We start from the raw sequence: 23790 nt of genomic DNA on the forward strand, positions 1-23790 counted from the left end.
TTACCCGCGAGGGGACGGAGCTGAGCGCTGTTGGAGACGCGGTGCCCCTGCTGCCTCCGCGAGTGTGCTCTATCCAGAGACGACCTCCCCAGCTCCCCCGGAGCGAAAACTGAGAAGAGTCTGCACCACCAGTTTCGGGTTCTCCTGGCGTCCCCGCTCTGTCTCCGGGGTGCAGGGGCTTTGCGGCCCTTGGCTCTGTCCTGTTTGGCGTCGCGCTCTGGGTAAGTTCTAAAGTTTTTGGAGAGATGTGCTTGCAGTGAGTGACTCCTCAGGTCCCTGAAATCCAGGCCGCCTCTTGCAACTCCTATTTGCAGTCAGGACGCTCAGACTCAGGATTCCAATCCAAGTGTCTGGAGGCCTGGAAACTTTCTTGGGAGAGCCCAGGGATGCCCCATCGCTTGTCGCCTCATCCTCCCCTGCGCTGCGTTTCTCCCTGGCCACCAGGAGCCTTCTCCTGGGCAACTGCCCCTTGCTCACTCTTCTAAACTGCAGAGATCTCCGGCCAAACTGGCTTTTTACTGGCGCCACTCAGAAGCTCTCCGGATCAGCCCATTTCCTTCACCTTGTTTCTCTTCCTCTCGCGGTTCCTGGAAACCAGGACCATGAACTTGGCCGCAGACCCGGCTCCCGGCCGCAGGCGGCTCCCGCTACTCTCTCCATCCCTGTGCCAGCTGCTGCGAGTCTGGGGGTTGTTGTCTCTGCTCCCGGGCCCGGCCCGGGTCCAAGCGGCCAAACAGCGTCAGGTGTTCCAGGTGATGGAAGAGCAGCCCCCAGGGACTCTGGTGGGCACCATCCCAACGCGCCCCGGCTTCACCTACCGGCTCAGCGAAAGCCACGCCCTGTTCGCTATTAACAGCAGCACCGGAGCACTGTACACCACAGCCACCATCGACCGCGAGCGCCTGCCCAGCGACGTGGTCAACCTGGTGGTCCTTTCCAGCGCGCCCACCTACCCTACCGAGGTGCGGGTGTTGGTGCGTGACCTCAACGACAATGCCCCAGTCTTCCCAGATCCCTCCATCGTGGTCACCTTCAAGGAGGACAGTGGCAGCGGGCGTCAGGTCATTCTGGACACCGCCACGGACTCTGACATCGGCTCCAACGGCGTGGACCACCGCTCCTACCGCATCGTCCGCGGTAACGAGGAGGGTCGCTTTCGCCTGGACATTACCTTGAACCCCAGTGGCGAGGGAGCTTTCCTGCACCTGGTCTCCAAGGGCGGGCTGGACCGCGAGGTCACGCCTCAGTACCAGCTCCTGGTGGAGGTGGAGGACAAGGGTGAACCAAAGCGGCGGGGTTACCTTCAGGTCAATGTGACTGTACAGGACATTAACGACAATCCCCCGGTGTTTGGCAGTTCCCATTACCAGGCCGGGGTGCCTGAGGACGCGGCTGTGGGCTCGAGTGTCCTGCAGGTGGCGGCGGCGGAAGCAGACGAGGGCACCAATGCGGACATCCGTTACCGGCTGCAGGATGAGGGAACCCCCTTCCAGATGGACCCGGAGACGGGGCTCATCACCGTGTGACAGCCGCTAGACTTTGAGGCCCGGCGACAGTATTCGCTGACAGTGCAGGCCACGGACCAGGGCGTGCCCTCGCTCACTGGGCGCGCAGAAGCGATCATCCAGTTGTTGGATGTCAATGACAACGACCCTGTAGTGAAGTTTCGCTACTTCCCCGCCACCTCGTGCTAAGCTTTGGTGGATGAGAAAGCTCAGGTGGGTACCGTGGTGGCTCTGCTCACCGTGACCGACGCGGACTCCCCGGCAGCCAATGGAAACATCTCAGTGCAGATTCTCGGGGGCAATGGGCAGCGCCACTTTGAGGTACAGAGGAGCAAGGTGCCCAACTTGAGTCTCATCAAGGTGGCCAGCGCCCTGGACCGCGAGCGAATTCCTTCCTACAACCTCACAGTCTCCCTCTCGGATAACTCCGGGGCGCCCCCTACCGCCGAGGTTCAGGCGCGCTCCTCCGTGGCCAGCTTGGTGATTTTTGTCAATGACATCAATGATCACCCTCTGGTCTTTGCGCAGCAAGTGTACAGAGTGAACCTGAGCGAGGAGGCGCCTCCGGGGAGCTATGTGAGTGGGGTGTCTGCCACTGATGGTGACTCTGGTCTCAATGCTAACCTGCGCTACAGCATCGTCTCTGGAAATGGGTTGGGCTGGTTCCACATTAGTGAGCAAAGTGGTCTAGTGACCACCAGTGCTGCGGGGGGCCTTGACCGTGAACTTGCCTCCCAGATTGTACTGAATATCAGTGCCCGAGACCAGGGGGTCCACCCCAAGGTGTCCTATGCCCAGCTTGTGGTAACTGTCTTGGATGTCAATGATGAAAAGCCCGTGTTTAGCCAGCCTGAAGGCTATGAGGTGTCTGTAGTTGAGAACGCTCCAGCTGGGACTGAGCTGTTGATTCTAGGGGCAACCGATGGGGATCTGAGTGACAACGGGACAGTGCGCTTCTCCCTGCAAGAGGCTGAGAGTGACCAAAGGCTCTTCCGCCTGGATCCTGTATCTGGGAGGCTGAGTACTATCTCCTCCCTAGACAGAGAGGAACAAGCCTTCTACTGTCTATTGGTTCTAGCGACAGACTTGGGCTCCCCTCCCCAGTCATCCACGGCTCAGGTGAATGTCAGTCTCCTGGACATCAATGACAACAGTCCTGTGTTCTACCCGGTCCAATACTTTGCTCATATTCAGGAGAATGAGCCTGGAGGTAGCTATGTTACCACAGTGTCTGCTACTGACCCAGACATGGGTCCAAATGGAACTGTTCAGTACAGTATCTCAGCTGGGGACAGGTCGAGGTTTCAGATTAATGCTAAGAGCGGGGTTATTTCTACAAGAATGGCCCTAGACAGAGAAGAGAAAACAGCCTACCAGCTGCAAATAGTGGCCACCGACGGGGGCAATTTACAGTCTCCTAACCAGGCCATAGTAACAGTCACGGTGTTAGATACACAAGACAACCCACCTGTATTCAGCCAGGCTGCTTACAGCTTCGTGGTCTTTGAGAATGTGGCCCTGGGGTACCACGTGGGCAGCGTTTCTGCCACCACCATGGACCTCAATGCCAACATTAGCTATCTCATCACTACTGGGGACCAGAGAGGTATGTTTGCTATGAATCCCGTCACAGGGCAGCTGACCACAGCAAGTGTGATTGATAGGGAAGAGCAGTCTTTTTATCAGCTGAGAGTCGTGGCCAGTGGGGGAGCAGTAACGGGAGACACCTTGGTTAACATCACAGTGAAAGACTTGAATGATAACGCTCCCCACTTCCTCCAGGCAGTAGAAAGCATAAACACAGTGGAGAACTGGCAGGCAGGACATAGCATCTTCCAGGCCAAAGCCGTGGACCCTGATGAGGGTGTCAATGGCAGGGTGCTCTACAGCCTGAAGCAGAACCCCAAGAACCTGTTTGCTATCAATGAGCAGAATGGTAACATCAGTCTGCTGGCTCCACTGGATGTCCACGCTGGCTCATACCAGGTAGAGATCTTGGCCTCTGATATGGGTGTCCCCCAGCTCTTCTCCAGCATCATTCTGACAGTTTATGTCCATGACGTAAATGACAACCCACCAGTGTTTGACCAGATTTCCTATGAGGTCACACTTTCTGAGTCAGAGCCTGTGAATTCTCGATTCTTTAAAGTGCAAGCTTCTGATAAAGATTCTGGGGCAAATGGGGAAATAGCGTACACTATCACAGATGGGAATACTGGGGATGCCTTTGGCATATTCCCAGATGGCCAGTTGTACATCAAAAGTGAATTGGACCGTGAACTTCAGGAGAGATATGTGTTATTGGTTGTTGCCTCTGACCGGGCAGTGGAGCCCCTAAGTGCTACTGTGAATGTCACTGTGATTTTAGAAGATGTGAATGATAACAGGCCTTTGTTTAATAGTACCAATTACACATTCTACTTCGAAGAGGAGCAGAGGGCCGGGTCATTCGTAGGCAAGGTCAGTGCAGTGGACAAAGACTTCGGGCCTAATGGGGACGTAAGATATGCTTTTGAGGTGGCACAGCCTGATTTTGAGTTGCATGCTGTCACTGGGGAACTCACCAACACTCACAAGTTTGACAGGGAGTCACTCATGAGGAGGCGGGGGACAGCAGTCTTCAGCTTCACAGTGATAGCCACAGATCAGGGCCTCCCTCAGCCTCTCAAGGACCAGGCCACCGTGCATGTCTACATGAAGGACATCAATGACAATGCCCCCAAGTTTCTAAAAGACTTTTACCAAGCTACCGTGTCAGAGACGGCGACCAATCTGACCCAGGTCTTACGGGTGTCTGCCTCCGACGTGGATGAAGGAAATAACGGCCTCATTCACTACTCTATCCTCAAAGGAAACGAAGAAAGACAGTTCACCATAGACAAGTTCTCTGGTCAGGTGACTCTTGTAGGTAAGTTAGACTATGAGGCGACCCCGGCCTATTCCCTCCTCATCCAGGCAGTGGATTCAGGGGCCATCTCCCTCAACTCAACCTGTACTCTAAGTATTGACATTTTGGATGAAAATGACAACACACCCTCGTTCCCGAAGTCAACACTATTTGTGGATGTCTTGGAAAACATGAGGATTGGTGAACTGGTGTCCTCTGTTACTGCCACTGATTCTGACTCGGGTGTCAATGCAGACTTACACTACACCATCACAGGATCAAACAACCATGGGACCTTTAGTATTAGCCCAAACACTGGGAGTATCTTTCTTGCCAAGAAGTTGGACTTTGAGACACAGTCTCTATATAAATTAAACATCACAGCAAAAGACCAAGGGCGACCTCCTCAGTCATCCACAATGTCAGTGGTGATTCATGTGAGGGACTTCAATGACAACCCCCCAAGCTTTCCTCCAGGAGACATTTTTAAGTCTATAGTGGAGAACATCCCTCTTGGTACATCTGTCATTTCTGTGACAGCGCATGACCCAGATGCGGATATCAATGGGCAGCTGTCTTACGCCATCATTCAACAGATGCCCCGAGGCAACCACTTCAGCATAGATGAAGTCAAAGGAACCATCTACACCAGTGCTGAGATCGACCGGGAATTTGCCAATCTCTTTGAGTTAACAGTGAAAGCCAACGACCAAGCTGTGCCGATAGAAACTAGGAGGTATGCTTTGAAAAATGTGACCATTTTGGTGACAGACCTCAATGACAATGTCCCGATGTTTATATCACAAAATGCCCTGGCTGCAGACCCGTCAGCCATGATCGGTTCTGTCTTGACTACCATCATGGCTGCAGACCCTGATGAAGGCGCTAATGGTGAGGTGGAGTATGAAATAGTCAATGGAGACACAGAAACCTTCACTGTGGATCGCTACAGTGGAGACCTTCGTGTGGCTTCTGCATTAGTGCCTTCACAGCTCATCTACAACCTCATAGTATCAGCCACAGACCTGGGCCCAGAGAGGAGGAAGTCAACCACGGAATTGACCGTCATCCTCCAGGGCCTCGATGGGCCGGTTTTCACACAGAACAAATACATAACCATCTTGAAGGAAGGGGAGCCCATTGGTACCAATGTCATATCCATAGAAGCAGCTAGCCCCAGAGGGTCAGAAGCTCCAGTGGAATATTACATCGTTTCCGTTCACTGTGAAGAAAAGACTGTTGGACGTCTCTTTACCATTGGACGGCAGACTGGTGTCATTCAAACTGCAGCCATTTTGGACCGGGAGCAGAGAGCATGTCTCTACCTGGTGGATGTTTATGCCATAGAGAAGTCATCTGCCTTCCCCAGGACACAGAGAGCAGAGGTGAGAGCTTGGATTCCTTTATTATCTGCTCTGGGTTGGCTTTTTCTAAATGTCTTTGTCGTTGTGATTACTCTCTATGATTTAACTGTGTTTTCATGGCTGTGTTTATAAACAGGGACAACTTAGAAAACATTGTCACACACTGACAGTTTCAGAAAAATGCAGCTATAATCCAGGTTACAATAAATAATGAACTTTTTTAAAATAATGAATGTTCCTTAATTGCAACCATGAGTGTAAGGTTACTGACAGAGCACTTGCCATTTGCAGAAGTAATTAAAGCCCATTTGTGTGAGCAGAGGCACTGTACTCACATAGACCTCTCTCAGTAAAGAAATCTGTTCCAAGGTGAAGAGTTTTGCTAGATCTCTGAGTGGGTTAGATTTCTGAGCTGGGTTGTGCTGGAGCCTGCGTGGCAGTTTACATCAGGACGGCATTGACCTCCCCATCCTCAGCAAGCTTGGCAGATTCTTTATAGACAGTGAGTAATCTCAACGTGGTGAGCCAAGTTTGTGGAGATTCCTGATTTCTGCTGCCTGAGAAGCTTACAAACTACCTCCTGGCAAGGAGCAAATGCTTCTCTTTCTTCCTACACTGACTCAGGTAGCTGTGAACAGTTAGATCTGAAGTTCCACTCCGACTCTTGGGATGAAAGTGTGCTGTTATGCGATGATGCGGGCGCTTGTCCTGTCTCCGGGTGGGAAAGGCTACTCTGGGCACAAATCAGTCCCACGCCCATCCCCCAGAAGGCGCAGGCTGGATTGTGGCCTCCACCCATCTTACTATCCCTGATTGACATCTTCTCCGTTAAGCTCCTCCCTTTCTGGGCTGTGTGAAAGTCGCCAAGAACTGATTCGGCTATCTTCTAGAATGCTTGATGCATGTTTTCTGAGTCCTCCCTCCTGTTTCCCACTCCTCTCAGAGATGTCCTAGCTTCTGCCCCTCAGCCAAAAACTCAAAAGATCAAGTGTGGTTTCTGATGCCTGGCAGTGGTCCAAACACAACGCGGTGGTGAACTGGGGTCTGCTATGTTTATTTGCTTGCTTTCTCCTCGGGGGAGACCAAGGATGCTTTCATTTTGAGGGCTTGTTTTTATTGTTATCTTTTGAAATTCTTTGTGATTATTTATTTTTTCTGATTGCTAGCTGTTGCATCCTATGGACGGGATCAGAGGGCATTAGTGCTCATTAGAAATATAATTCCCAATGGTGATGTCATTGTAAATGGATTTCAATTTTTCCTTGCACGCCTTTGCCCGAGAGGCTTCAGAGTTAAATTGTCTCCTTATGTCTGCTTACTTCTTCAGCGATCTCAACATCAGAGGTCTTTGGCTTAGATCTGGTCATGATTTATGACTAAATCATTATTTGATTTGAGCTTATTCCATCTTCCACTTTCTTCTCTGCAGTTATTTCTGAGATGAACAGCTTTGATTAGTTTGAACACCAAAATATTTACTGAAGGCTGGCAATTAAGTCTCTCTGGATAATGGCTGAATTTGTTAAGCAGATGACCTGATTAGGTGTTTATTTCATTCAACTGCTTTTATTAGAGGAGTGCAGAGCATTGGAAGGAATGCTCATGGGTGCCATTAGAAGATCCATTACGCCTGTGATTTATCCATTTAGTAGGGGAAGATTGGCTTGCCATAAATGTGCCGGACAGTGATGTCTCTGAAATAGGCATGAAGACTAAAAATAATTATTATTACAAATAACTTTTGTTAGGAAGGGGAGCAATATGCCCACTATGTCTTTACTCTAACCTCAGTTAATATCAGTAGGAAACATATTCTTTCAGACCTCCAGGGTCCTCTGTATTGACAAACCAAGGGAGAATTGATCTGAAGACTTGTGTGTGTGTACCTGTATGACTGTACATGTTTCTCTCTCTCTTGTACACACACACACACACACACACACACACACACACACACACACACAGAGACAGAGAGAAACATAGAGACAGTGAGAGACAGAGATGAAGAGACAGAGACAGAGAGAGACATAGAGACACAGAGAGAGAGAGAGAGAGCACACTCGCCCATGGATCAGGATAACCTCTGTATACTAAAGTGCAGAAATTGTAAACCAACTTTGAGTTCCCAAGTTACAGCCACTCCTGAAATTTAAAGCAAATATTTTATTTGTTATGCTCAAAGAATACTGAAAGCAGTAGTTTGTAGGTAAAATTTTATGTTATTCTTTGTTGTGTTTTTCCAATATGTAAAGTAAACTAGTTTTTTTTTTATTTTGCTCAGTTGGTTTACTATTATTCTGCTATGAGAAGACATAAAGCATCGACGGCAAAGGTGACTTGTACATTGTTCCATTCCAGGTTCAGACTTTTGAGTGTATTTGAAAGCATGCATTTGTCTGACCTGATAGGTGTCTGGGCTGCTTGCTCGGCACCCAGGCCAGTGTCACAATGTCAGGCATTCTGTTTGATGAGAGGGTTGGACGATTGGCCTGCATTCGTTTGGGATGCGCATGAGAGATGTACCTTTGGTATTGCTCACTCTGGACACTTGCCCAAAGGACACGTTCTCTCAATCTGCCTTCCAAAGCTAAAGCTTGACAGGGCAGGAATGACTCCAGAGGCTGTCTTCTGTAATATGTCAATTAATTAATGAATTCTAATTAAAATTTAGAAATCTGTTTTATTTGCACACTTGCAGTGTAGGGGGCCTCAGTTAGAACTCATGATGACCAGGGACTTGGTTATATTGATCCTTTTTATTTCAGAGTCTCATTTATTACCCAGCATGCAGTAGGTGCTGCAAACTTGTTACGCTGAGTAACATGGTAGACGAACCAAGATCAGAACACAGCTCCCCCTTCGAGGAGTGAGTCCAAGAAAACCCATCAGTTGAATAAGGACAGAGAATAGTAATTACTTCTGCTCTACAAATGAAATGAGGATTGTCAGAAACTGGAAAGAACAGAGGGAATAAAGGGTGGTCTGACACAGGGTGACTGTGTGAGTGGACGGGGGACTGCACCCGACCAGGGTCACATCTGCTGCTTTCCAGGACACTGGCCTCTGGATCCCCTTATGTTCCTCTGGAACTCCCCAAGGGCCTCCCGGTTAAGGGTGTGCCTTAACTAGTTTTCTTTTTTAGTTGTGGTGACTTGTATGAGAAATGGCCCCCACAGGCTCCTGTACTTAGGAAATTTTAGGAGGTGGAGCTTTGGTAGAAGAGTCTTTGGGCAAGGCTTACAGAGTTTGTAGCCCTGACCCACTTCTAGTTTCCATCTCCACTTCCTGTTTGCAGTAGAGATGTAATCTCTCAGCTTGCTGCTCCTGTGGCTTGCTGCCATGCCTGTCCATCACAGTGGACTTTGATCCCTCTACATTCATAAGCCAAGGCAGATGCTTTTGTCTGTAAGTTGCTTTCAGTTTTGGTATTATATCTCAGGCACAGAGAAGTAACTGAGGTACTAGTTTTACCAAAGCAACAGAAAAATAGAGGATACTGGCTTGTTAACATCACATGGGACATGATGTTCTTTTTTGTCTAAAGATGCTACATGTTCAAACTTGAAAATCTGAAGTAATGATATCTTGAATTTAAAAACTCTCTTTGGCTCATGACTTACGGAATACACTAGGCATCTCAAAACTTTTTTTTTCCTGGTAGATTTCACAGTGGTGTTTTGTTTTGTTTTATTTTTCAGTTAAAATATCTGAGATTACTACATTCTCAAATGGGTAGGTTGAATAGAGTACTGGAAAAGCATTTTGGTTTGGTCCTGACAGGTAATTATTGATTTTACCAACCCAGGAAGGACATTGCCTTGGGACTTACTCGAAACACATCAGGATATTGATCAGCAGATGTACCTGTGTAGTTATGTGAAAATGTATGGTCTGTGCTGCCTTCCAAGTGGGTCTTTGCCTATTTAAGATGTATCTGTCAGCTGTTTGTAATTCAGAAAATACTGGTATAAATGATGGAGATTCTCTCAGACAGGATTTTTTTTGGTAGTTGAAATTTCAAAAATTTCAAATATGCTTGTTTTAAATGATGGATAAATGAAGGTTCTGAAGAATATGTTTGTATGTATATGAGTGTGTTTATGTGTGTGTATGCATGTATGTGTATGTGCATAAGTGTGTTTATATGTGTGATAGTGTGTGATTTATGTATGTATGTGTGTATGCATGTATGTATGTGTGTGCATGTATGTATGTGTGTGCATGTATGTATATGTCTTTATATATGCATGCATGTATGTGTGTGTGTATGTTTATTATGATGTAGACAAACCTTGCTGCTCTGTCACTTTGTTATGTAACATAATTATTTTGTTATGAGAGTCCATAGCTCACACCTCCTTTGCATGTCTCACAAATACTCTGTATCATCAGCAGTTGTGATTGCCTTGCAGTGTATTATGTCTCTTGAAATATGTTCCTCTTAACAGCTGTGGTGTAGTTGTGACCCAAATCTGACCATCTCCCCTCCAAGTACACCAGACTGTGAATCCCACTGTACTCTCGTTTTACGCCATCAACTCTCAGGTCTGAGTGAAGCACACAGGTCATTTGGCATCACCATGTGCTTGGTGAGTTCACTCAGCCGCACACCCTCAAGGCTCATCCTTGGACTGCAGATTTCAGGTCTCACTGTTCTGACAACCATGTAGTATCACTGTACATGTGTCATGTGCACCTTGCCCACTTAGCTCCTGATGCTCTTCTCTCTTTAATGTTTGTGCCATGGGTTACAGTAACCCATCACTAGATGTGTCCAGACAGAGGAAATGCAGACCTGGGAGAGACAAGTCCACGTCCATGTTGACTGAGCACTGTATACAAAGCCAATCAGCCCCTGCGAACATCCATTCTAATTAGAATGGAGTGTCACTGGAGTGGAGTATGATAGCCTGGGGTCATGATTGCCTGGAGCTCTTCGATGTTAAACTTTCTTTACAGACTCAGCTATCTATCTGTGCATCTTCTTCTGTAACTGTCAGGTCTTCTGCCCACAATTTAACTCTGTTGCTCATTTTGATGCTATTGATATGTTTCAATTCCTCTTATATTTTCATCACTAACCCCTGTCAGATCCATCCTTTGTGGCTGTTTTCTAACTGATATCTTTCTTTCACTATGTTGGTTGTTTCTGTGATTCTGAAGCTTTCTTAGTCTGATTTGTATTTGCCTATTTTTTATTTTATTCCATTGTCTGTATTGTTGAGCTTTTAATAAAAAAATGTGCAATCACTGGTTTGGAAAGAAGTGCACCAGTGCACCGGGGGAAGTGATTTATCCTAAAGTTCATCTTGAGGTCTGGCCTTTCATCTTCAGTCCATTTTAACGTGACAAGGAATGAAGGTCTCGTGTGATTCACACTGCATATAAACAAGGCTTCCCCCAGCACCGTCCAGTGACGACTTGTCCTTCCCCATGGTGTGTTCTCGCAGACATTTGTTACTGCACATCGGTTCACCAGCAGCCCGTGACTTTGCCTCTGCACTTGCTGTTCTCTTTCAGCGGTATGTGCATCTGTTTTTATGGTGACACATGACATTTGGCTTTCAGAAAACTCTTTCCATGTATTGACTCTCAACTCCCCTGGGATTATTAAAAATTATTCACAATTCAAAGTTTCACTTATTAGTTCAAATCTTACCACTAACATCGTCGGTTCTTTTGCCTGAAGTGCCAGGCTCCCTTCATTCACTATACAAGTGAGCAGCTTCTTTCAGTGGCTCTTTGTGGTGGAAATGGGCTTCCCCAGACAGCGGCTTCTGAGGCTCATGGCACAGTCAGACAGTCCTTATCTGGGTGCAGAGCACCGAGTCTCTGTGCATGTGTAATCCCATGTAACACAGAACACTGATAAGACATTGAGACACAATTGATAGTTGTACTGTATTCTAAAGAACATTTTTCAATTTTTAGTGAGACTAGCGTTCAGGTTTACTGTGGGTACTGGTGTGAACCTGATGTTGACCTCTGACCCCACACAGGTGATAATATCCAGATAAACACCTATGTACATGGTTGGACTGTGTTTAATTAAGACTAGAAGGAGCTTTAGCAATTGGATAATCTATTAATTTTCACAAGAAAGCCACACTGATTACCAAGAGAAGATGGAGATGCTGGGTGCTAGACAGTAAGTTAAAAAATGATTTTAAAATAAAATTGATGGGGCTGGAAAGATGACTCACTGGTTAAGAGAACTTGCTGCTCCTCCAGAGGACCTGAGTTCAGTTCCCGGCACCCATTTCAGGCAGCTCACAACTGCCTGTAACTCCAGCCACAGGGAATTGAATATCCTCTTCTGGCCTCTGACACACTGCACACTAGTGCATGAACCCTCACACATACTCACATAATCTTTGAAGTTAAAAAAAATGAAATTGGTGCTTACCAATGTGGAGTTTATGAGCTGTGTCTGCATTAAGTGCTAAGTGTGGCTGATGTGTCAGAGCACGTAATACAGCAAAGGCCACCCTTCGCTGGTTCTTCTGAGTGCATGGAGACTGTCTTTGTTTCCTCTTATGTTTATTCAAGCATATTCTCTTTTTCAGTTTTGAATACTGGTGAGTGAAAATGATTCAGAAGTAAAGCACACTTCCAAATCTCCTGGCCACAAGGATCAAAATGATAATATCTCTGAAAATCAAAACAAGGAACTCTGGGATGGAAAAAAATCTCAGAATGGTTTTCAACCGCTGTTTTCTATCAAACTCTACTTTGGCTTGGAATTTTAGAAAAAGCTCAGTTTCACATAGATGACAAAAATAATAAACACGTCCTCTCACTTATTACAAGTTCCGCTGGAATATAGACGTGTTCTCTATGCAACAGCACACACTGAATTTTCGGTAGGATCTTTCTAGTCCACTGACAGACACATGGTTATTTGGATTTTGATGTAAAATAAATCCAGCCTCCTGAAACAGTTATATAGAGAAAGAGTAAAACCAATTACACTGTGTTATTGTTAATGTAGCATCAACAAGCAATATCGACTTACAGGGACCTTTTCTGTTGATATTAAGGCGCCTGGGGGATGCTGTGTACCCTTCTGTTACTTAGAAGTAACTTGTCTGCCAAAGTTGTCTGTGATTTCTTTAGAAACAGAGGCCAGGATTTTTTCTAGTTCCTGTGTCTTTCTGTTATAACCATATTTGTTTGTACTTTGAAATTATTATCTCATTTGATCCTTACTATTACCCTTCTTGTGACCCATTATCATCACTGTTTATAAATGAACAACCCAGGGTTCTACTAAGGACTGGACAGAGACGTGGACTCAGATATTTTCTTTCTTTCTTTTTTTTTTTTTTTTTGGTTTTTCGAGACAGGGTTTCTCTGTGTAGCTTTGTGCCTTTCCTGGGACTCACTTGGTAGCCCAGGCTGGCCTCAAACTCACAGAGATCTGCCTGCCTCTGCCTCCCAAATGCTGGGATTAAAGGCGTGCGCCACCACCGCCCGGCTCAGATATTTTCTTATAGCCAGTATTATTCTCCATCTACTATACTATAATATGTCAGCATCCACCTCAAAATCAACAAGGGACCACAGAGCACTGAACCTAGTCTCTCTTCTAACATAGGGGACTTCCCTACTTCATTTCTTTCTTTCTTTCTTCCCCCTCCCTCCCTCCCTCCCTCCCTCCCTCCCTCCCTCCCTCCTCCTTCCTGCTTTTCTCTCTTTCCTTCAATAGTTTTAACAAAACTAAACGAGTCCATGACAAAAACTCAGCCTGTGTGCGTTGATCATGCCTGGGGATTCTTTCTAAGGTTATGGTACCAGTTCTCCAGATGCAGTTGACCATGGTGGCTAGTGTGTGTGACACATGACAGGGCACTAGAGGGTAAATTTCATGCAAGAGGAGACAGGGTGCTGGCCAGAGTCTGGGCTTGGCAGCCCCCCACGGCAGACAAGTCTCCCAGCCACCCCTTAGACATCAGCACAGTGCAAAGAAAGAGATGTATTCAAGGTGGTCACACTGGGGAGGAAAACCAAGTCTAGAGACTCTCCCGTCTATCCATAGGGTCCTGATGTGGAGCAAGGCACGGTCCTGTCTGTCCTCACTGTCTGTACCTCAGTCTCTCCTGCGCTAACATGTTGTCATTCTGTGTGGACACCCTTCTGTGGAGACAAGCACTCCCTCTGGCGGACTCCAGCCTTCCTTCAGTCTCTACCTGCTCGCGAGGAAAACTCTAGTTTATTGAAGTCCATTGTCTCACTACTTTTATATCGGGTGGGAAGGACACGGTGTTTCTTTAGAATATTCTTGACAAGATGCAGAGATTAGTGTCTTTCAAGAAACTACACCCAGAGCCTCCTGTGCCAGTGGAGTGTTTAGAAGGAAGGACCATTCAAGTGTGGCTTACCGAATAATAACGAGTGTTACCATCAGAGACCTAATTATCAAAACAAATCCCCCTAAACTGTAGTGTTAAAAGAGATGCTCAAACTCGGTGGGTGATGGGATTGCCCTGACATGAACAATATCTGACTACCTCAAGTGACCTCAGGTAGGTTCTGCTGTTCTCTGCCTACTGTCGAACACTGAAGACCTTCTCTGGGACATGCTGGTTGTTTTGGGGAATTGTGATAAACCATTTCATATTTATCCCCCGGTTTGTCATATATTTGTTTCAGGAGACAATGAAATTTTTCTTTGTAAGGAACCAAAAAATACTGTGATTAATTCCCCCCCCCGCCCCGCCCCCGGTAAAAACCCCAAGTTGGAGTAGTTACTGTCACAGAAAGTGGGAGAAAATCGTATTGCTACTTGTCAGTGCTGATTTGCACTAGATGCTGAGAGGATCATGGCTTCCTCGAAAACAATAATGGTATAAAAACCACGGGATGGGGAACCCCTGGTACTCTCTTAGAACTCAAGTGGTTTCACAGCCATCTTCAGAACCATCCTTGAACTTCAGTTTCTAGGTGAGATGATTTTTCTGAAGTTGGTGCATTCCAGATGTGTACAACAGCATCAAAATCGTAAGCAGAGTGCATGTGTACACTCCAACTCAGAAGGCAGCAAGGGCCCCCAATTCCGTGATGGTATCCAACATTCAGGTCAGAGGTCCTCATCTCTTTGGCAGACTCTGGGACTTTAACACTATTGTGAAAACATTTCTTTGCATATGTGTGTGTGCGCGCCAAGGTCGGAGGTCACAGAGGTCAACTGGGAGTGTTTTTCCTTAGGAGCCATCTACACTGTTTTCTTTGAGACCTGGGGATCCCTGACTGAACTAGCCTGGCTGACCCAAGCAGCACAGGTTCTGAGGGAACCGTGAAGATTGTAATGATGATGTCCACACAGCGGGTGAGCGGAGTTGAATGGACTGAAGAGGCTTCCTGTCATGCTAACCATCCAGAAACCCTGGCTTTGTTTGGCTGCTCACATCACATCACAAGATTGCAGGGGGCCCCGGATATAGAGTCAAGGCGATCTGAGGACTACGGATAGGAGACAGCTCAGAAGGTGAAGTCCTGCCTCTGCAAGCATGAGGGCCCCAGTTTGTCCTTTATTTTCAAGGTGGTGCAAAACTTGGGGAGGCAGAGGCAGGCAGGTCCCTGGGGCTCACTGGCCAGTTAGCCTCCTTGGTAAGCTCCAGGTTGGTGAGGTTGGTGAGAGACTGTGGTGGCTTGAATGAGCATGTCCTCATGGGCTCACATATCTGAACCCTTCCTTTCCAGTTGGTGGAACTGTTTGGGAAGGATTAGGAGGTGGTGCCTTGTTGGAGGAGGTGTGATACTGGGGGTGGCTTTGAGGTTGCAAACGCCCCCACCAATCCCAGTTTGTTCTCTCTGCCTCACGATTGTTGCCTTAATGTGTAAGCTCTCAGGTAACTGCTCCAGCAGCATGCCTGCCTGCCTGCCTGTCTGCTGCCATGCTCTCTGCCATAATGGTCATGGACTCTGTCTGAAACTGTAAGCAAGCCTCCAGTTAAATTCTTTCTTTCATAAGTTGCCTTGGTCATGCTGTCTCTTCACAGCAGTAGAAAAGAAACTAAGCCAGAGACCCTGTCAAAACCAAACCAAACCAAAACTGGACAGTGCTGATGTCTCAGGAATGGTACTGGAAGTTGTGCTCTGACCTGTACATTCATTCAAATACACATGCGTGGAGTCAACTCCACCCCCACCCTACGGCACACACATAACAGAGCATCTGATGGTGGGTGAGGATACTCATTATCTTGTCTGTTTCTGTTACAAGAGTAGCTTTCACTGGAATTGAGACTGCAAAAAGACGGATCCCTGCAAGAATCACTGTAGACACAAAGCCTTCCTAATAGCCCATGGGGGAAACCCAAGCCAGGCGCTGTGGGAAGGGGCATTTTTAGGATGACTGAGTAAGAATAAAGCAGAGCCAAGGACACTCTTAATGGCTTCTGATTCCACGCCCCATGGCTTTAACAGAAGAGCTGTTTCTTCCCTGATCACCCCAGGGTGGATTCTGAAAGTGCGGCCCCTTCACTTCTCTACTTATTACTACAACAAAGAGCTCTTGGAGCATGGGGTCACTCTGCTGAGCTAGGCAGGAAGAAGCAGTTTGCTGCCATCAGCCCTAGGATTTGCAGCTGGAACTGTGTGTGTGTGTGTGTGTGTGTGTGTGTGTGTGTGTGCGCACGCGCGTACACACACATGTTATTTATTTATTGATTTATTTGTCTGTTTTCATTCAGGTTAATGTTTGGGCATGTTTGGGTATCTGAGCTATTTTAGAAGCAGCAGAGCCTGGACTGTCCCTAGTTCTGAATCACTAGTTGCAACAACAGAGCATTGTTTCCTAACAGGCTTCTCTCATTCTGAGGTTAATTCCAACCAGACTCTAGGAAGAAATCCTGTCTGCTGTTCTGGGGCATCACTTAGGGTATTGAGGCTGCAGATCCAGGAACGACCCTTAAAAATCAACCTGCACGTGTTCACCTCTGAAAAGCCCATCTGCTCTTGAGTGGGAAGCAGGAAGATCAACGGGGTTTCAAAAAGTGCTGAAAAAAAAAGTTCCTGTTCTAGTCTCATTACTGTTGCTGTGATAAAACACCCTGACAAAAGACAATGGAGGGGGAAGAGGGTTTATTTTCGGGGCTTATTTAATAATTCCAGGCTGCAGCCTGTCACTGCAGGGAGGTTACAATGGCAGGGACATGAGACAGCTGGTCACGTCATATCCACCATCAGGAGCTTGCTTGTGCTCAGTTCAATTGCTCCACTTCAGAGAGTTCAGAACCTCCTGCATAGAGAATTGCACTACTCGCAGTGGGTTGAGTTTCCCACGTGAATTAATTTAGTTAAGCATATCTCTGGTAGACATTCCTACAGATAATCCTTAGTCAAGACCCTCTTTCCAGGTGATACACACACACACACACACACACACACACACACACACACACACACACACCATGCAGTACATAAAGAATGTGGTCTCAAATTAAAGAAGCAAAGGAATGCATGACATAAAAGCATATTGAGAGTCCGGGGTGCTAACTATAATCCCAAGAGCTAGGGAAGTTGAGACTGGAAGATTAAGAGATCAGAGTTAGCTTGGGCTACACACCACGCCCATCTCAAAAAACAAAACAAATCAACAACAAGAACACCAGAAAACAAATTAAATTTTAGTTCTTTCCCATTTCAGAATGCAGTTTAAAAAAATGATAATTGAAGGCAGATCATAGGTTGTCTGGGAAACATGCTGCAGTGTAGAAAAATTCCTGCAAGATAACAAAAGAGATAGGAAGAGCAAGTGAAACAATGGACAACACATGTTAATGGCGTCAGGAGAACTCCAGAATGCTCTCTGTGGCAGCCTGCCCATCAGAACTTGACAGGAGGTGCAGGCCACCTGGTGAGATCTCCCAGCAGCCTTTGCTTTCCTCCCTAACCCTAACCCTGACCCTAACCCTAACACTGACTTTATCCCAGGTGACATTCTAATCTCATGCTTCTCTCCTCAGATCTAGTCTCCAAATCTAGATCTAACACTCAAATGTACTGGTTGGGAACCCTCCCGGATTTCTGCTGCTCTCTCTCATGTTTCCCATGTTTAGGGAAGGATAAGAAGATGGGCCAGGCATGTAGAGAGCAGAAGGATTGTGAGTATAGAACATTCAGGAAAGCAGCAGGTTTTTTCACCAACTGCCCAGATAGCAGTGCCTATAACACAAGTCAGCTATAAGCTTTTATTACATCTTTGGGTCTTATAATGGCTTTCAATTTAATGACTCCTGCCCAGCTTTGGCATATACCAGAATAGCATGGTATTTGTTGACATCACTGATGAAACCTCAAATTTACATCTAAGAAAGTTAAAACTGGAGATTTTGAATTTGCTAAGATAACTATTATATTTTACAATATGTGCATAGGATTTTAATATAGAATGTGTAATATTATTAAGTTTCTGGTTGGAAGAAATGTCTACACAGGAACTACACACATGTGTAATCTGATACCACAATGACTTCACAAGTCACACAGCTTGTGTAACAAATAACAACTGATGCAGATAATCTCTAACACATGGGCAGGTGGCTAAGTGAAAATTACCCTGAAGCCTAGAAGAGTCACTTCTTGCTCTTCTCAAGCAGCTCTGAAAGGTTAAGGGTCAAGGAAGAACCTGAAGAGACACGAGTCAGCAAAACTCTCTTCTTCCTTCATCGTGGGGTGTGGGCACATGTGCAGTTCAATGCCTGCTGTGTCGTCTGCAGGGCAGTTCAACTGGAGATGCAGTGAAAATGACCACAAAAAGAAGACATGGAGCACTGGGCGGTGGTGGCACACGCCTTTAATCCCAGCACTTGGGAGGCAGAGGCAGGCAGATCCCTGTGAGTTCAAGGCCAGCCTGGTCTACAGAGTGAGTTAAAAAAAAAAAAAAAAAAAAGATGTGGAGCCTTGTGATGGTTAATCTACACTGCCGGCTTGACTGGATTAAGAATCTATTGGGGTGGGAAGCATCATCCCATGGACTGAGCACCACCCCAGCACTCGCCTCTCCCTGTTTCCCAACTGTGATGGAGATGTGACCAGCTGCCTGCAGCTCCTGCTTCTGTGTCTTCCCTGCTGTGATGGATGACACCCTCAAATTCTGAGGTGAAATAAACCCTTCCTCCTTTAAGTTGCTTGCATCAGGTGTTCTGTTCCAGCTGTGAGAGCAGTACCTCACAGAATACCTGGAGGTTTCTGCCCCCCTTAAAATGATTTTGCATTGTTTGAATTCCGTTTGAACAATAGAAATCCTTTGCTTCATCCATCCCTTCTGTGACTCCGGTTCTCAGCACACCAGTTCCCTTCTTCTATTGTTTAAAATCAGTTCAACAGAGACATAGTTTAAATTGTGTTTTGAGGAATCAAATTGACCTTTTAAAAATTAGATTCTACTTTTTAGCTACACAAGGGAAAATTTGAGCTTAGGATGTCAAAGGAAATGGCAGGCAGTCTGATTGCCTAACACACTCCCAAGGATTTTGTACCGAGACTGGTGGTCCTCTGTGAGAAGGGGCAGTGTCCCCCAGGCTGGCTGTGAGGAGGAGGAGGAGGCTCAAAGTCTCCAGCCACTCTTTCTCTGATAGAGTCTTTGCAGCCACGTGGCAGGTTTCCATTTCAGCTGTGAACTGTGAACTTGGAGCTTCACTTTCTGCCTCTAAAAGGAACACTGGGTTTTATGCCAGGGTGAGAAGAGGAGGGATGAGGAAAGACGCTGGGGAGAGGCGGGTCAGGTGCTGAGCAAGCAGTAGGGGTGGGTCAAGGCTCCATCTTGGAGTCACAGTGGCAGGACCAAGAGCAATGCAGTGGTGAGAGACCCGAGGGAACTGTAGTCTGATATACAGTTCCCTGATTAGCCTCAGGAGGGGCATTGGGCCAACATTCAGTATCCAGGACCCTTCTTCAGCTACAGTATTTCTTTGTTACTTGGCAAAGGAAGAAAAGTCTTCAACACCGAAGAAGCATCTCCATTCAGTCGGGTTGACGGGAGCATTTTGACGCACTTATAATTACCATGAGCATCCAGCATCTTCGTTCTCGATTTCTGTAGTATCCCCGGGTCTCACATCACATCACCGCCCAGGTGACAGCTGCACCATTGTGAATCCCGTCCTTTTAAGAGTGGAATGTTAGTCACTGCCAGTTCGGCAAACAGACCTTATAGCTGTGACCTAAAAGAGCTGTGAGTGTGGTGGGGATGCCCACTGGCTGACAACAGGGTTCTAACAGCCTGGCTACAATGGCTTCTTTTGTCTTCAGAAGCTTACAGAGAATCTGATATTCACAGTTTCTGTGCATCGATTTTGTTGAGAGGCAATCTCCGTATGCAACCCAGAAGTTACTGAATGGATCTCAGTGGCACGAAGATTCAAGTCCATGAGCTCCAGGGCCCAGGGGAGCTCTAAGGTTTCCTGGAGCCCGCCAGACTGCTGTCTGTACATGCTGCTTGATAGCATCTGGTGGAGTCAGGATGAAGATGCAGCAGAGCTTAGGGGCTTTTTGTTGTTATTGTTTCCCTTTTATCGTTAAGAGACTCATTTGAAGAAGGAAACAGAGACACGGCAACATCAAAACTAATACACACTCTTTTGATGAGAAAACTGACCTGTCACCCATCTGACACAAACCCAATCAAAACTGGGCTGGACTAGGTTCACTAGCCATGGACATGGACATGGAGGGCTCAGAGTCACCATCCTGTGTAGAGATCTTCTTAAGGAATTTCCCTAGGACTCCTACTGTGAGAGAAAGAAAGGGCAAAGGGAGTTGGTCACTGGAAAGACATTTCACAGTCAGGCCAGTGATGACGGTCACCTTGATCAGGATGGGTCACCTTAGCTATGCACCTCTCCCCTGTTTACACTCAGACCTCACTGAACCTCTTTGTTCCTTCCCCCAATGTGGCTACAAGGAACAAATCCCCTTTTTCTGCTTTTCGTGATCAACTGTGTTTTTAATGAACTCATTGAGGACAGGTGACTTGTTGGGGCCAACTCCGATGGCCTGAACACAAAGCAGGAACGTGATTCAGAAAAGGTTTTTAAATTTTATATTCTAATTGCATGTTTTTAAACATCTCTCTGAGAATTTGTTAAAAATAATAAAAGAATAAAATTTCTATGGGAGAATCATACTAGTCACACAAATTGGAAAATCCAGAATGTCAGCAACTTTTGAGGCGCTGGGCAGTTTGGGGAATCCACTCATCTTTGCCCAACATTACGTTCCATTTGTCGTACAAAAGACGCATTAATGTGAATCTGGAAATGTACTTAAAGCAATTATTGTAATTCAAAACACTGAATTTTTTCAACATTAGAAACACAAGGAATACTCCAGCCCTGCTTCGTGGGGTGTTCTGTACACACGCTGCTTTTCTTTTGTTCCGTTCATGGCCTCCACTCCTGGGGAAGGAGGCTGGCTTTACTCACTGTTTTCTGTCCTTGTCCTTTTGCATTTAAGTCAGACATTCGAGCATCATGGACACCTCTGCTACAGACTTCTCAACACCTGTTTCTTAGGCTTCACTCTTGTCCCACTAGGGGCTTGTGGGGTGATAGCCTGTCAGTAACGGCTTATGGGCATGTGACAGGAAACTAGAGACCAAAGTGAACTACATCAAGGCTAACACATGAAAGAAGTCAGTTGGCCAAGAAATCCCATTTCTGCTAGGTTTCATGTAAAAAGGGAGGGTGCCAGATATGACCATGTAAATGGCCTAACATGGGCTCTGCCTAGTAATTTACCTGGAGCTGAAATATCCCCTCCAGAAGGAGAGGGGAGGCTCCTGAGATACCACACATCTGGAAAATATGAAATCTAGAAGATTCATGAGGTCCTTCCCCTAGGTTACAGAAACGGTCAGCTGCGGCTGCACTTTGAGCATCTGAGCTTCTGGGAGCCACATCCCAACCTGTTGCTCTGCCTTCTGCTCTCCTTACAGCAGGGAAAGCCTCCATCTCTGAGCCAGGTGTTTGGCGCTGGATATGAAAAAGGAAATTTTCTAGCTTCCCAAGAGGGTGAACTGAGATTTTACAAAATTCTGAACAGGAAGTCATTGCTAAAAGTCAGATAATGTTGTATGTGCATGCATGTAATTCTGTGTGTGTCGTTCGTATGCACACGTACATGTACATTTCACCTGTCTCGTAACAGTATACTAAACATGTGCTGTTCACCTAATTTCCCCTGGACAGCCTCTCCTTGCTTAGACTCTGATGATATCATTTCTGGAGGATGCAGATGTCTTACAAAAACTAATTGGCTGAATGACTGCAAAATGCTCAAAATAATATTTGCCACTAACTTTGATAATATGTTCCACTTCTTACTGATTTCTGTTACCTTTTAGGGTCTGTCCTCTTTTGCAAAGATATTCCATGCAAAGAAATTTTACTGTTGACCTATAAATATTGAGGGACACAGGCTTTGATAATAAAAATTCCACTTTATAGATGAATATTTGCATGTAAATATTAATATGAATTTCATAATAATCCATTTTAAGGAAAAATCTCCTCAAATTACCATACTCAAATTTTTGAGTAAATTTACTCAAAAATAACTATTATTTTCAAGTAATCACAATGTATAGATTGTAATGTCCTAAGTAAATCCTAACTGATTACTTTTGTCGAGGAATTATGAAATATATTTACAATGTAGCAGTGACCCCCAGTGGTCAGAAAAGGATGGGCAACTGTTCATAGTTTAAAAGGCTGACAGCCCCTTCCTTCCAAACTGAATTTTTACAAAGAGTTAAACCAACATTCACGTTGTTTGATCCAGGCAGGAACTAGTATTTGTAACTCTGTAGTTTATAAAGAACTGTGAATGCATTGTAGCCAAGTCGTAATGACAAGAATATTAAATCATTGCTCAAAGGCATTTAACTGTGCACAAATCAAGACTTTCTTATAAATTTTCATAGTGTCCTGAAATTCAGAAGTTCCTCTAAACATCCACCCATCATGGAGGGGAAAGTGAGAAATAGACAAGCCACCTGGCCTCATCATATTTTTACTTAAAGGTCTGAAGGACTCATATCAGATATTTCATTCAAAAATAAATATCTGAAAGGAATCACCCTCACATCCCATGCCTGGAGCATGCTTCATTCCTGATTCGCTTCCTTGTCCTTTTCTTTGAGACAGGGTCTCACTATGTAGCCCTGGCTGGCCTGGAACTTGATATGTAGCCCAGGCTGGCCTTGAACTCACAGATATCTGCTCGCTTCTTCCTCAGGCGTGCTGGAATCAAAGGCGTGTGCCACCTCACATCAGCTCTGATTTTTGCTTCTTGAGCTGATTTCTGCTTGTCTCAGTTATCCTCTCTTCTGGTCTAGCAGTGTGGCTGACAGCCTCAATGACTTCCGGTGTCAAGCTGAAGTTGAGACAACACATTGACCTTACTGAGGACCACAACTCAGAGTTAAACCTATCTCTTGGAATGTTTATATGCCATTGTTCTTGTCTGCAGGCCGTTTGTTAACAGTTTTCTTCCTGTGTCTATTCTAAGTTTAAGCACTTCTGCAAGGCAGCACCATGTACTGTGTATCTGAGCTCTTGATGCTTCTGTTAAAACTGTGATTCCCTCTTTCCCTGACGGTCTTCAAAACACAGAGGCAGGGAAGGTCAAACTGATTACTTCCTAGGAGAACTACTGGAAAATCAAGAACAGCTCCAGAGCAAGTGGACGTCAGAGGGATGATGGACACTCTGGGATTCAAGGGTGAGGGCTGAAGATTAAGGCTACCTAGAATATAAAACACCACTGGTGTAGACTCACTAGCATACTACGACAGGCAGTATGAGAACCTGAAGATGGGTTCATAGACATGTCCGCAGAGAAAGGATAAGTGATGTGGCATCATATTGCTACTGAAGATTTACACGGGCGTAGGAGAAATGGCAGAGGAGGAGGAAGGAGAAGAGGTATTTGTGGTAACAATGCCTGCAGCTTTCCAGTTTCTGACAGAAACCTAACCCTAGTCTCAGGCTGCTGGTGGCCATGCTATGCTGTCTCCTCCTGCTGCGTG

The 23790-nt window shown here is 46.1% G+C and overlaps 1 protein-coding gene across 1 annotated transcript in view; it reads left to right on the forward strand.

Annotated features, from left to right (window-relative positions):
- The first annotated feature begins 602 nt into the window (after positions 1–602).
- The window catches only part of LOC143273792 (protocadherin Fat 4-like), a 31426-nt gene continuing 8238 nt past the window's right edge, over positions 603–23790 (forward strand). Inside the window, exons 1-2 of the mRNA XM_076573787.1 lie at positions 603–1520; positions 1710–5777. Coding sequence (XP_076429902.1) covers positions 603–1520; positions 1710–5777 — 4986 coding nt within the window. The remainder of the gene's footprint in view (positions 1521–1709; positions 5778–23790) is intronic.

The sequence above is a fragment of the Peromyscus maniculatus genome, chromosome 6, assembly GCF_049852395.1.
Source record: "Peromyscus maniculatus bairdii isolate BWxNUB_F1_BW_parent chromosome 6, HU_Pman_BW_mat_3.1, whole genome shotgun sequence".
NCBI classification, from domain to species: domain Eukaryota; kingdom Metazoa; phylum Chordata; class Mammalia; order Rodentia; family Cricetidae; genus Peromyscus; species Peromyscus maniculatus.